Below are 15,152 nucleotides of genomic sequence, written 5' to 3'. Positions count from 1 at the left end.
GTGTGCACTGCAAATGCAAAACCCCTGCTCTGCTCTGCTCTTCCTCTGCTGTGGGTGGGTGGGTGATTCTTCTGTCCGGTTGGTTTTGCCTCGGAAACCAGAAAACGGAGAGCGAGAGCATGTGCAGACAAAACAAGATCTGACGGGCCGCGGGCCGTCATACGGCCCATTATATCATTTCCAAGCCCACCTCCTATACAGCGATACACGAGTAGATTTTTTCATTTCATCAAAACACAAAGGACGAATAAGAATAGGTGAATACCGTAGAGATACTAATACTATTAGCATACCACACCCCAAACACCACCACGGATATACTCCAGCTCCCAACCGAACCCAAACGTTACTACTATTTCTTCTCTATTATCAACACCATTAGCTACTACTCCCCTTATCATCATCAAAGACTAACATGCAGCAGCACAAAATAACTAATACTACTACTACTAGTCAACTAGGAGTAGAGAGGCAGCCGCGGTTTCTACTCCATATAAGATCAACCATCATCATTTACAAACGAGTATAGCATTAACATCTCAAGCAAGGACAGACAGAATAACATTGATCAGATCCCTCATAACATGATGCTAAATACCAACCAAAAGGAAGGAAACACCCTTGGAAATATTCAGACAGATTAACACACTAGCTGCAACTCGACTACACAGATTCACCGTCTTAATACAATTAGGCAGAAATTATAGGCAAATAGATCATGACAGCATTGTTCAACGTCTTGCTATCATGTACTACTAGTGTCGATCAATGACCAGAGCTCATCTGCTGCCAGGAGCATTATGCCTAAGGGTTGCCCGAGAGCATTTGCCTAAGGGTTGCGAGGAGCGACCAACAAACAGTAGCTTCCACCTTACAAAACACAAGATCGAATACACCACTGCTCCTCCCAGCCTCGTCAGGTGTGAAAACAACCCTGCCTCTTGAGACGATTTCTGAACTATTGTTGGCTTGCAAGGCCACCAAATCAACACTCAGCTCTCCCCCTAATTCCGCAGAAACCACACGCCTTGAAAGCTCAATGGCACCATTGCAATTGATAGGCATTTTTCCATCCCGAGAATCAAGCAGCACAATATCCCCTCCCTCTACGCTGGCAGTTTTGCAAACGACTACTCCTCGCAGATGATCTGGCCATGACCCCTCGGTAACTTGGAAACTCACCATAGTGGCTTCAACTGTTCCAACAAGTGCAGCATATGTCAACTCAAGCTCGCCATGTTTGCTGGACAAACATCTACGGATCATGTAAGTATGCTTCGTATATGGGTAAGCCGTGTGGTGCATAAAGACCGTCAGGCTCAACACTTTATCCTCAGCCTCTGTTTTTCCCCTTACTTTTAGTTCAACTTCAAACGTTACTGGATCAATTACCACAACTGCACGAGATGGGCCTGTTAACAGCAGGTGTGAATCCTGCAGGCATCACAACCAATTGATTATTACTGAAACTTGGTTCCTCCCGCATAACAAGGAACCAGTATGCAACCAATCCATATTAAAGAAACAGGTATTTCCTACGAGGCCATATTAAGGTCAGTTGAAGAGCATACAATGTCCATCACAAACTTCTATTTCCATCGACTAGGTAAATGCAAGAGCTTTGCTACCAATAAAAGAAAGTATGCCATGATATTGACTAGAATAAACAAACCTAATTTATGTTTTGCATGCAATATGCTATTCGTTTATTTGCAACAGGGAGTACTCATCTTGGTTATATATGTGGCAATCCTGTTATGTTTGGCTGTTGGTAATATTAACTAACATCAGAGGTCAATTTATAGAAAACTGCGTTAGGAAGAGGTGACATAGCAGATTCACTGCCAACACCACGAATGGATTATTTCAAAAGGAGTATAGGTATAGGTCATAGTGGTGCCAGTTCTATCAACTCAGTTTGTACCAATTAATTCTGTGCAAATAAGAGTGATAAGGAAAAAGGACTGCAAACATGCCTTCAATTGACAGTTTAGGTGCAACCAGCCTACGAATGCACTAATAACTCCAAAAAGACAACACATTTATACAAACAAGTGTACAGAACAGTAGTAATCTACTACTAGTAGAATAGGTTGAGCACTTCAAGCTCCAAGAAAAATGAGAAAACAGCAAAAGGTACAAAGAAATTACAAGACATACCTGTGGAGTGAGAATCTGACAATTATCCCTTGTGCGCTTGAAAAGAAGGTTACGCCTTTGATCTACAGAGTCCCTGGTGGCAACCAAGCCATACACATGTAGCGGCCAGTCAAGACCATCTTTTGCTTCTTTCACTTGGAGAGAGAAGATCTGCAAAGCATCACAGCAGCAAGCATATCTTGGGATAGGTCCCTCTGTATAGCGCATGGGAGATACGGTTGCTGCAGTCAAGTAGTAGAAATATTTGTTATCAAATAATAGCAATGTGGATGCTGATTGCACCATGTCCGTTATATACTGTTATGTCCCATGTTCGACTCAAATCCAATTTTAGTTAAACACACATATAGACATTAATCTTGCTGAGAATGAGTAAGATAAACAGACATGAAATTAGGTTATTGCTCAGACAAGTAGTGGCAAGAAAAGAAAAGCAAGAAATAAAGAAAAAGAAAAGACCGTTAAGTTGATAATCCACTTTAATTCTGCCAGAGTTCATTCATGGTGCTAAGTGAAGAAAAAACAAATTGGTTCCTACTGATACGGATTATTTGACACGCTTTTGTGCCAACATATATAAGAAATAGAATTGGTCGATATTATCAAGAGGGCACTTTTTTTAGATAATGGTCTAATGGATAGCAGCAATCCAGACTCTAATTGCTCAGACATACGGCCAAAGGATAAACAAGTCCATACACTCCACATCTCATAACCGAGATACACAGAAAAACAAACAACCAAAAAGAAAATATTAGAAGACTAGCTTCAAGTTTTTCCTCGTTGCTTGAAACATCGGGGGATGCAGAGATTGCCCGCCTTTCCACCTCCAAGCCCTCTCATTGACACTAGCAACCGCAAAAGCTCCTCCCTCCGTCATGAGCAAAGGAAGGGGGCAAAACTAGTCCACCTTGTCGTTGCCAAGCACTGGCTTTATGCCGCCTGGACAATCTATACCCCATCAAGAGGGCACATAGCCAGATAATCTATCGGGTCTGGTCCAAATTTGTTTTTTTTCCCTAGTATTATGATGTGGTTGACAGGATTTGTGCTGTAATGGGTTTATTGAGTGTAATTAGGAAACGCTAACACTTGTTTCACATACTAAATGCCAATCTGTTGACCCCAAAATAAAAGAAAACAAGATGTTAATAGAACACGAACCGGCCAGAATCCGAGCTAATGGGGCCAGAAAAATATAATGGCGATACGGAACATGATTAAAGGGCATAGATAGATAGATTTGCAGAAACAATCCCTAGTATTTGTTGATTGCGGAGGAAGAAGTTGAAAGAAACTAGAAAGGAAATCAAAGGGCTTACTGGTGTCGTGGAAGGAATAGCGAGGGCTAAAGCGATGTTCCCAGCTGACACGGAAGTCTCGCGCAATTATCTGCTCAGTCAACTCCTCATCTTCAAACTCCTCTTCATCTTCAAGCTCCGCCACCACTGGACGCCGCTTCCCCTTCCCCATCCCCTCCTCCAAAGGAAGCTTGCCGCTGATCGTCACCGCTTCCTCCAACTTTTTCCCCATGGCCAACAGCTCGCCGCAACAGGACAAGCGCTCCTCCCCATCCGCCAAAGGAAGCTTGATGCTGCTGGCCATCTTCCTCTCCGACTCCTAATTCTTTTCCACCTCCGCCGCCCGCTTGCCGCCACAGGATTAGGGTTCCTCTCCTCCCCTCCCAAAAATCCCAATCCGCACCCTCCAAAAAGTAGGTGGTACAAATTTCATAAAAACCCTCCCTTTAGGGATTTTTGCGTGCAAGTATCCTCTTCCGAACTTACCCAGAGAACCTTTCCTTTTTTTTTTTTTTGACAAATTGACCCTTCTCAAAAATTTATTTCGAAACTAATCCCTACAAAAAACTTTAACCAAAAATAGGCCGTTGGCTCAGCGCCAAGCGCATTGGCGCTGAGGTTGGGCGTGTCAGCACCAACGGGTCTGGCGTTGACCTCGTGCCACCGTGGTGGCAGGGCCGATCCCCCGGCTGACGTGGCAACTATCTCAGCACCAACCGCATCGGCGCTGAGCTGGCCATTCTCAGCGTCAACCGCCCCGGTGCTGAGATGCCAAACTTCAGCGCCAACAGGCCTGGCGCTGAGGTTGGGTACTTAGAGGCCGGCCGAGGCCGCCCCAGCCAGCCTCTCCTCTCTTCTTCCCCACCGTGGCTGCGCTAGGGTTCGTCATCCTCTCTTCTCCTCTCACCAAATCTCCCCTAAATCCACTCAAATCGAAGGGGATTTCGTCGGGATTGAGTTGGGGATCGATTGAGAAGGTAAAGTCCTCTAGAAACCCTAATTTCCCCCATGTTTTATTGGATATTTCGCATTGTTTTGATTCCAACCGTAGTTTGATAATATTTGGCTCGGATTGGGATGTTAATTGGATAATGTGGGTGGGGATGTAGTGCGGAAGAGACATATTAATCTTTGCTCCATTTGGTTCATGTTGATTTATAGAATTGAGAACCTATATTTTGGAATAATGTGTGGTGATGGTTAGGGCTTTGTCGGATTGATGTGTGGTGATTGAAATGGTTGCAAGGGGTTGATGTGTGGTGAGGTCTAGTCACTTTGTAGGAGAAGGGATTTTTTTTTATGAATAATGTGTAGTATTTGAGTTGAAACAATTAGGTATTGTTTTATGGAAAAAGTTGGACATGTTGATAGGTTTGGAAGTTTTGGGATTGCTATGGTATTTAGAGATTATTTTCAATTAATTAATGTTTATGTATTGGTTAAATATTGTAGATGAATAGATTGGTCTGGCTTCATTATGGTGGTTGTGTGGTAGATGAAAGTACCGGTGGAAGCCAATTTGAGGGAATGATTGTTAGACAATTAGTATTTCATGTGAAGCCTACATTTGAGGAGTTAATGTCTCGCATTAAGCATGAATTGGATTGGAGTGATGAGTCGGTTGGTATGCAAAGGAGATACGATGTGGGCAGCGTTGTCATGTCACATAAGTTTATGTTAGCCTTGAATGGAGAGATCGAATGGCAAACATATATATAGATATAGTATTGGGGTCACATTTCAAAGCTCTTGAGGTGTTTGCATGGAAGAAAGAGGGTAGGAAAGGGAAGAAAGAACTTGTAGACCTGAATGAAAGTCCACTCATAGAATCACCCATTAGTTCTCACGAACAGTCAGAGAGGTGTAGTAGGAAGGAAGAATTAATTGAGGAAGACGTGGAGGTGGGCGAGGGAGTAAATGCTATGGCGGATGTGGAGGTCAGGGAGGAAGTACATGGGGAGGAGAATGTCCCGGTAAGGGAGGAAGTACATGCAGAGGAGAATGTGCCGTTAAGGGGGGAAGTACATGCAGAGGACAATGTGCCGTTAAGGGAGGAAGTACATGCAGAGGAGAATGTGCCGGTAAGAGAGGAAAGAGATGTTGAGGATGGTCGGGAGGTAGGAGATGATGTGGAGTTGCCTGAGGAAGAAGCGAATGCTAAGAATGTAAGTTTGGGCCTTAGGGAGTTGGTTAGGCTGAAATTCTATACCCGACAGGAGTGTGAGGAAGCTATGATACGCAGTGGATTGAACCTAGGCTGGTTGGAGTATGATACAGAGGATGAATTGGATGAGTCCGCTTCCGACTCTGATGATGATCGTCCAGTGCGCAAGATGTCGGAGCATGAGAGGACTGTGTTTGAGAAACTGGTGGGTAGAAACCCGGAAATAACACAATTCGAGGATCTTACCAGATCCGGGCTAGCAATTGCTGATAATATGACGGTGCCTTCGAACCAATGTGTGATGAACCAAGGAAGGGGTTGGAGTTTCGATCGATGGAAGATCTGAAAATATGGCTGCAAAGTTATTCTATCCGTGTCCACCGGCCTTACCATGTGAAGGAATCTAACGCGTCAGTAAAGTATACTGTGGCTTGTCTCGATCACCTTTGCAAATGGCAGATTAATGCAAGGAAGAGTGGATGAGATAGGTGGCGGGTGACTAGGGTGAGCGAAGACCACACATGCTGTAGTGCGGAAGTAACCGGCAAGCATTTGCAACTTACTTCGAGGTTTATTGGAAACAGGTTACAGGCATTTGTCCGAGCTAAACCAACTTTGTCGCCTGCAGCTATTGTCGAGGTAGTTGAGCAAATTTGGCACTATCGGCCTACGTATGGCAAAGCTTGATGTGCTAAGCAAGTTGCTATGAAGGTCATTTGGGGAGATTGGGACGAGGCATATGTTCGCTTGCCTACACTGATGTGTGCCATCAAAGCAAAGAACCCTACCATGCATTTCCGTGTTGAGGCTCACCTCGAGAAGTCAAGAATGGTGGAGGGAGTACAGAGGCGATTATTCGTACCCGTGAAGGTAGCATGGTCGAGACGGGACCTGTTCGGGACAGAGTGGTTAGTTCTGGCACTCTTTGGTGGTATGCAAGCTCTTGCATAAATGTTGTGACTTACTTCATTTCAAACCTGCAGGCTCGAGAGCTCTTGCGGACCATCAACGACGCGGGAGTGGCGCTAGGCACGGCTCCTGGCTCGGAAGGAGAGAGCGGCACCCTGCACAACGCCCTACAGGTACTCGTTGGAATAAGAGATGAAACTACGTTGTTTTTTCCAAAAGCGATAACTCAACAGAGATTATTTTTGTAGAGACTACGGCAGCGATGTCGGAAGTTGGCAGCAAGGCTCGGCTGCAGGTCGACTAATGTGGTCGAACATGCTCATGCCCACCAAGAAGGGGATGAAGAAGGGGAGGTGGGTGATGAGGAGGGCGAGCAAGACAAGGAGGCGGGGGAAGAAGGGGATGAGGAGAAAGAAGGGGATGAGGAGGAAGAGGAGGAGGGGGACGAAGAAGAGGAGGCGGATGAGCTCGGTCCCTCACAGCTAGAGGACGCACCAGAGTCGTCACAGCCGGATTTCTCGCAACCCGGTCCGTCTCGACCACGACGCAGGCGGGCTCCTTTGTATGACTGGAGGTACACCCCCGATGTGCCTCATCCTCGCACTAGAGGTAGGAGGAGGTGAGTGCATGGTTCGATGGATGGATGGACTACGATTTTTGCTTGTTGTGTATGGATGGATGGATGGAATGTTTTTATTTGTTATATGTATGGACTTAATGTATGGATGGATTGATGGATTCTCTGGATGTATGGAATGAGGTTGGACTTGATGGATGGATGTATGTGTCACGCCCAGAATTTCTATCCAAAATTCCAAACGCTTACATGTGTGTGAACCCTCGTCCAGGAATCAGCCGAGGCACACAATAACAAATTGATAATAGAGTACAATTATTGCTCTAATTAATAAGCGAATAAAATGTCATTACAGAGGTAGATAGTTCCTCTCAATCAATAAAGATCTAAGCAGCGGAAAATAAGATAAACGGCGCAGACGACTCCACTCCACAAGCAACTTGACCAGGGCTACATCTAATCCTCCACACCATCAGCATCACTGTAGAACTCCTCCGCTGATGAATGATTGCAAGGTGAGTATATGACATACTCAGCAAGCCACGCAGCAAATATGCAAGTGCACAGGATAACAAAGGATGGCATAGTAGGGTTTCATTTGCATAAACAACATTTAATAAATATTTCAGAATTTAATAAAATAGTTAAGTAATAATTAAACAATATTAATCCAACGCTATACAACATACCCTGTTACATAGGCCCAACCATTCTGAACAACCAACCCCGGCTGCACAGTTCTATCTCCAAACCAGGAATTAACCATTCCGAACCAGGAGCTATTCAAATTATTACCAGTTATAGCATCTTTTATTATGATAAGAAGTGTGACACTAATCACGAAAGACATTGTTAGACCCGTCCATAACCGCGGGCACGGCTATTCGAATAGTTTTGCTCTGGCCAGAGGTGTACCACTGTACCCACAAGACACAGCCCCATGACATGTCACCATGCGCCTCAATACCACCACGGTACCTCGGAAAGGAGCTGTGACAGTACCCCTCGCACAACACAATCCACCACAGCGCACCGTTCCTGGATCATAATCACCCCCTTATAAAACAAGGTATGGACTCCCCAGCGACCCCCGTGGGCTTATCTCCGCCACTTCTCAGTCTGGTGCCCCGCAATGAACCATGCTATATAAAAGGTAAAGCCGTTGCCCACGCTGGCTTGTGGTTGGCACGGTTAATGTTTCACAACCGAAAATCGTGAACTGGTCCTTAATTGTCATGAGCACGACCATCGAAACCATGTGCTCACAACCCACCATTATCAAGTTTTAGTTGGCACATTAATTAATTAACCAATCACGATTGACCATCGTGAGATATCATTAAGCCATCATTAAATAATAGTGAATCATAAGTTATCCCATTTATATGAGCTAGTGTCTCTAAGCACGGCTAAGCATCCTATTCACTTTAGCTAAAACCATATAATGTTCTAGCTAATCAAATTATTAACCAAGCGACAAAGATAGGTAACCAATAGCAAAAGGGCTATAACAAGGCAATCGGTTATTTCCACCCAATGACATTCAAAAATAAATGCAGTAGTTGAATAGAAACCATAGCTTTAAACGGGATCAACATGCTCAAAGGGTTGTTTGGAATCTGTGTGACTTGCCTTGCTGGCCTTGGAACTCTTCAAATTCTTCTCCTGCGAAAACAGACTCTCCGGAAACGTCGGAATCTAAACAGAAAAGAGCAAAATCACCAAAACAGCACATAAAAAAGCATGAACAGTACATGTGGATATTTTTAACATGTAGATCTCAATTTTAGAAAAATTTAGAGACTTGAACCAACTAAATCCAAGCTAAGATGAATTAGTTATGAATTTTTAAAGATTAAATCGGATTAAAATAAATCGGATTAAAACACTTATATGGATTTTAATTGAATTATGACGCAATAATGAATTATTTTTGAAAAGGAAAAGGGGATTATTGCGTCAGCGGCTAGGGTTCGCGGTGAACCGGGTGCACGGCGGCGGCTCACGGAAACGAACGGTCGAGTCCGATCCATCCAAAAACGAACGGCCGAGATCTATCGGTCCACGACCGGTCTACGACGGATGGCAACGATGATGTCGGCGATGACGTCACCACCGGCGGCGGCTCGGGCGCGCAAGCTCGCTGACGAACGACGGCGCGGCGACACGAACGGAGGGCACCAGCGCGTAGAGGGCGACGCGGCGAACTCACCGGCGACCAAAACAGCGGCGGAAGATCAACGGACAGCGACGACCTTCGGCTTGACGACGATGACGGCGCTCCGGTGGTCTACAGTGACGATGGAGGGGTGGACGAGAACGGCGACGGCTTGGCGAACCCGGCGGTGGCCTTCCCGAGCGACGACGACGACCGGAGCGACGGCGGCGCACGGCTGAACAAACGGCGGCGATGGCGACGGTAAGCGGCATGGTGCTAGGGCTCTACCGGCGACGAGAGGCGAAGGCGAGGGTGGCGACGGATAGCGGAGACACCGGGGGTCCTTTTATAGTGGCTAGGAGGCGGCGATGGAGGCCCACGGCGACCGGCGACGGCGAAGGAAGGTCTAGGGTTCGGGGAGAGAGATGAATCCGATTCGAGATCGAATCCATGGATTTCCAAACGATTTTAGCCGACGATTCCAAAAGAGAAAAGGTAGAGTGGATCGCGGGGATCAATTTCCCTCTATCAATTTCACCGGATCGGGAAAGGAATGAACGAATTTGGAAGGGCGGCGGCGGCGCAGCTCGACTAGGGTTCGGCCGGGCGACGGCTGGAGGTAGACGAAGACTAACAGGTGGGCCCCACCTGTCAGCGGGCGAGGGCGCGCGCGAGCGGCTCGGCTGCGGGCCGGATTGGGCCGAGGGAGAGAGAGAGAGATTTGGGCCGACTTTCGGCCCAAAGCCAAAAGAAGACTTTTTAAAACTTTTCCAATTTAAATTATTCATGAAATGCAATTCCATTTATTAAAAATACTTCCTTGGCTCAAATAAATCTCAGAAAAATCTAGGAATTAGATAATCAAGTGAAGTATTTAGTAAAATTTTATCTGGCCCACTTTTATATTGGAATTTATTATTTAAAATTAGATCTTTTCTTCTAGACTTTTAAAATCATTTCTAATAATTCCAATTAATTAACAATTTATATATTACTACCTGGATGTATGGTTGTGTGCAAAGTCTGCCTGGGCAGAGAGCTGTGCTGCTTAAGTAAGCAGGTCTGGAACCTCAGCGCCAGGCAAAATGGCGCTGACATAGTGAAGGTCAGCGCCAGATGCTTCGGCGCTGAGGTCCCAGCCCAGCCATCCAGAAGGCTTGCTGAGCTGGGCCATGGGCGAGCCGGCTAAGTCCACCTCAGCACCATTATGACTGGCGCTGAGGTCCCAGCCTGCAAGCCATCCAGAAGGCTTGCTAGGCTGGGCCATGGCCGAATCGGCTAAGTGCCACCTCAGCACCAGAGCAGCTGGCGCTGAGGTTCCTAGTGCCAGTGCCATTATGGCTGGCGTTGAGGTCCCAGCCCGCAAGTCATCCAGAAGGCTTGCTGGGCTGGGCCATAGCCGAGGCGGCTAAGTGCAACCTCAGCGCCAGTGCACATGGCACTGAGGTTCCTTGTGCCAGCGCCATTATGGCTGGCGCTAAGGTCCCAGCCCGCAAGCCATCCAGAAGGCTTGCTGGGCTGGGCCATGGCCGAATCGGCTAAGTGCCACCTCAGCGCTAGAGCAGCTGGCGCTGAGGTTCCTAGTGCTAGCGCCATTATGGCTGGCGCTGAGGTCCCAGCCCGTAAGCCATCCAGAAGGCTTGTTGGGCTGGGCCATGGCCAAATCGGCTAAGTGCCACCTCAGGCGCTGAGGTTCCTCGGTCCAGCGCCATTATGGACGGTGCTGAGGTCCTAGCCCGCAAGCCATCCAGAAGGCTTGCTGGGCTAGGCCATGGCCGAGGCAGCTAAGTGCCACCTCAGCGCCAGCACACATGGCGCTGAGGTTCCTAGGGCCAACGCCATTATGGCTGGCACTGAGGTCCTAGCCCGCAAACCATCCAGAAGGCTTGCTGGGCTGGGCCTAGGCCGAGCCGGCTAAGTCCTAGTCAGCGCCTGGCACTGAGGTACCTAGAGCCAGTGCCATTATGGCTGGCGCTGAGGTCCTTTCCAGCCAGCAGACCAGCAGCCAGTCTGGGGACTTGGCCACCTCGGCGTAGTCCAGTCACAATGCAAAATCGACAGATATTTTTTACCTTCACAAACACAATACCACGCAAAGTAGCGAGTTAAATTTTGTTCACAACCGATGTTCTAAACGATACAATCCTCAATTACCGAATATTAAATCCGAAAGTTCTCTAACATCCATTACCACATGTCATATGGACTCCAAACCAAATTGAACATCTCATAGTACGAAGCGTTACCGATCTCATAGTACTACAATTACTACATGCGCACATTACAACGCATTGATGATTCCAAGCTAGTACTACTGGGTGCATCGTGGGTACTTGCCCTTCCTAGCCGCTTCCGACCCGGCATCCTTCGCACGCTGTGCCCTAGCCAGCTTTCTTGCCCGATCTTCAGCGCACTTCTCCTTCTCCCTATTCAGTCTAGCCAACTCCCTTAACTCCAACTCCTCTCTCCTTTCCCTCTCGGCCTTCTCCTTTGCGGAATGCTGCCGTTGCCGCTCCTCACGCTCTTCCTGGCGCTCGCGCCAGCTCTAAATCATACTCTTATGGAACTCAGTCATCTCCTTGTCAATCCATTCCATAAAGTCACAAAGAGGGGGTGGTATTTGTCACGCCCTGAAGTTCCCCTTTCTAGCTTTAAAATTTGTTAAATAAATCGCCTGAAGAAATTGTTGAATTAACCTAGAGCTAATTCCTTAATTAATAAATGCAATTAATAATTGGAATTGGCGTGGTTGAATTTTTCTTGAGTTCCCCATGCTCTAATATACTAACAGGATTTTTAGTGGAATTTTCAGAGTCTAAGAAATAATTTTAACCAATTAAAATGCATTTATCCGCAATAATAATCCCTGGGAAAATCCTTTTTTCCTTTTCTCTTTTCTTTTTCCTCCTTCTTCCTTTTCTTGGGCCGTTGGCCCATTTCTTCCCACGCCGGCCCGCTCCTCCCTCCCACTCCCGAAGTTCACCTGGCTTCCCTCTCCCTCTCGGGCGCTGACAGGTGGGGCCCACCTGTCAGCCCTTCCCCTACCTCCAGCCGATTGGAGCCGAGCTCCAACCGCCGGCGCCCCCACCTCCCCACGCCGCCTGCCTTCTCCGCTCCACCTCGCGCCCCACTCCGCGCCCGTGCCCACGTCACCACCCTCTGCCGCCCCACTCCCGCCCACGCGCGCGCGCCCACAAGGGGCGGATTCGAATTTCGAATCCCCTCCCCACTCTCTCTCTCTCCATCTCCCACGTCGCCGGCCAAATCGGCCACCTTCCCGCCCTCATCCGCCTCTCCCGTGCCTATAAAACGCCACCCCAAGCCACCCTCTCTCTTTTTTCCATGCTCGACGCGCTCTCCCGTGCCCTCCGCCGCTCTCCCCACTCCGAACCGAGCTCCGCCGGTCGCCGTCGAGCTCTGGCCGCGCGCCGCCGCTTCTAGAGCCGCCGCCACGCCAAGCCGCCACCACCGCTAGCTTCGCCGTCGCGGGAGCTATCCCGGCCGCCGCTCGCTTGCCACGCGCCGCCGCCGCACTGCTCTCCCCACGCGCCGCCGCCTACCGCCGCCTCCAACCGCCGCTAGCCATTGCTAGTGCCGTCGCCGCGCCGCTCCGTTGCCGCTGTTGGCCTTGCGAGATCGAGGCCCGTCTCGTCCATCCCGCGCGCCCCGCCGTCCGCCGCTTGCCGCCGCCGTCCGCCGTCGTCTTCACCCACGCCGGCCGAATCCGTGGTGAGGACTCTCTCCCCCTCTTTTACTCCCCCTTCCCCGTGTGCGCCGCCGCCTTTGGGTGCGTCGCCGCCTCCTGTCCGCGCCGCCGTCTCCTCGCCGGCCACTGCCGTCTCCCGCGCCGCCGGTCGCCGCCGCCGCATCGCCTAACCGGCCGGCCGGTTTGAAGCCGAGCCGAGCCGAGCCGACCGGGCGCCTCCTCCTCCTCTTGTGCCGCTGCCCGGTGGGGCCCACCAGCCGGCGCCACCTCCCCTCCCCCTTGAGCCGCTGACATGCAGGGCCCGCTTGCCGGTGCCGCCCCTCCCCCCCTTGTGCTGACGTCAGCAGGGATGATTTATTGCGCAATAAAATAATTAAGGGCTTTTCTTTTATAGTAAAAACACAGATAATCTTCTAAAAATCATATCTAATTCATCCGAGCTCCGTTTAAGTCCATTCAAGTCTCAGTAAATTCATAAAAATGCATAGAATCCATTAAAAATGGTTTTGTTCTCTGTTTCAATAGACTTATAGCCTGTTTTGCTTGTGTGCTTTGTTTGTCGCGTAGATTTCGGCCGTTTCGTCGATCCGCGGTTTCTCGAAGACGTTACTGTGGTCTCATCAGTGCGAGAGCAAGGCAAGTCATGCATTACAATTGATTATATTGTACCCAATTTACAAATGTCCCGCTTTTCTATTAAATGTTGCATTATTTTTACAATATCATGTGGGATGGGTCCTACTACTCAGCCATATATTGTTTACCTTATGCCATTGATAACTTGGGTATTAAAATGATTAGATGTTGGTTTAGGGAATGCTTAGCCATGCTTAGTTCAACAAGTACACAAAGGGGGAATCACATTAAAAGCATAGACTTTGATTATTGGTATAGCTTTGGATTAGTGCCACCGCAATGGTGTTAGTTAATTAAAATACACTACATGGTGGGCTGTGGGTGCATGGTTTTGCTAGTCGTGCCCATGGCGATTAAGGACCGGTTCGCGGGATGCCCTGGAAGAACTTATCGTATTTACCACAAGCCAGCGTGGGCAACGGCTGGGCTTGTAGTGTAGCTTTCCTCTAGCCGACGTACCCAGGCAAGGGTGGGCGTGATGAAGTTGGGTCGGCTGGGGTGTCCGGTTGATCGGCTTCCGGATTCACCGCGGCACGAGAGGGGGGCTGCCCGTTGCCTGCTGGGGACGGGGGCGAACCTTGAGGTGTGGTGCGATCGATTAGAGGGGGTTATGCGAAGGGTCCTGTCACGGCCTCTTTCCGGTATGTCGTGGTGGCATATCGGTGCACGGAAACGTGTCGTGGGGCTGTGTCTTGTGGGTACAGTTGTACACCTCTGATCAGAGTAAAACTATTCGAATAGTTGTGCCCGCGGTTATAGGCGGTCGACCAGATTCACCGTGATTAGTCTCACCCCTAGTTAGCTATTGAACTGGTTAGTTCAGGTAGTGGTTTGGGCCTGTTGCAACGTGGTATAGCGTTGGACAGTGATTGGTTAATATTGATTAATTACTACAACTGTTTGACTGCTTTCAACTACTGCTTTTAAATGCTAGCTTTATGCAAAAGGACCTTTAGCCTCCTTTGGATATATCTTGCATCATACCTCCTCTTCTGGTATGACTTGCTGAGTACAGTGGGTAGTACTCAGTCTTGCTCTCTTTTCCCCCACACCAGAGTTGAAGTTCTTCTCAATTGGAGATGTCTCAAAGAGTTGGTTTCGTCGCTGCCGTTAAGGATGCCTGTGGAACGGAGTCGCCCGCTGCAGGGGTCAAGTCTTCAGGCTTAGCTCGCTTTTATCTTTTCCGCTGTCTTTTATATTTTTGTAAGACGTGGATCTGTATGTCAACAATTGTCGTTTGTGTACCCTGGCTGGTCCTGGACAGGGGTTTAATACACATTCAGCTTAGAAATTCTGGTTCGTGAATTTCTTGGCGTGACAGTATCTCAGGTTCCTACACATTAAATCACATTTTATATCTTCACAACAGATGACCATATATGCAATGTGAAACTAATTACACTACAGAAATTTACCTTCACTGGAATGTTTGCCTTTCCCTTCCTTCCCTTAGGCACGGGCTTAGGTTTCTCTGGACTGTACGAGTAGTTGCGGCACATCCAGTACCTCTGGCCATAACTATCCCAGTCATGACTTATCTG

At 48.3% G+C, this 15,152-nt stretch overlaps 1 protein-coding gene across 1 annotated transcript; it reads right to left on the bottom strand.

The window, feature by feature from the left end:
• Window positions 1-531: 531 nt before the first annotated feature.
• On the bottom strand, window positions 532-3,857 carry LOC127758187 (uncharacterized). Its single transcript, XM_052283809.1, has 3 exons — window positions 3,483-3,857; window positions 2,161-2,381; window positions 532-1,434 (listed from the first exon to the last, which is right to left on the bottom strand). Exons 1-3 carry the CDS (start codon window positions 3,763-3,765, stop codon window positions 805-807), a joined length of 1,134 nt encoding a protein of 377 aa, XP_052139769.1. The 5' UTR covers window positions 3,766-3,857; the 3' UTR covers window positions 532-804.
• Window positions 3,858-15,152: the final 11,295 nt, after the last annotated feature.

Source organism: Oryza glaberrima, chromosome 12, assembly GCF_000147395.1.
Source record: "Oryza glaberrima chromosome 12, OglaRS2, whole genome shotgun sequence".
NCBI lineage: Eukaryota > Viridiplantae > Streptophyta > Magnoliopsida > Poales > Poaceae > Oryza > Oryza glaberrima.
Note: the sequence above shows the minus strand (reverse complement) of the source record. Positions and strands in the feature narration are given on the sequence as shown.

Coding starts and splice junctions, on each gene's coding strand:
- LOC127758187 (XM_052283809.1), bottom strand. CDS start 3,765: ATGGCCAGCAGCATCAAGCTTCCTTTGGCGGATGGGGAGGAGCGCTTG. Junction 2,382..3,482: donor CTATTCCTTCCACGACACCA/GTAAGCCCTTTG, acceptor ACTTGACTGCAG/CAACCGTATCTCCCATGCGC. Junction 1,435..2,160: donor GTCAGATTCTCACTCCACAG/GTATGTCTTGTA, acceptor TGATGCCTGCAG/GATTCACACCTGCTGTTAAC.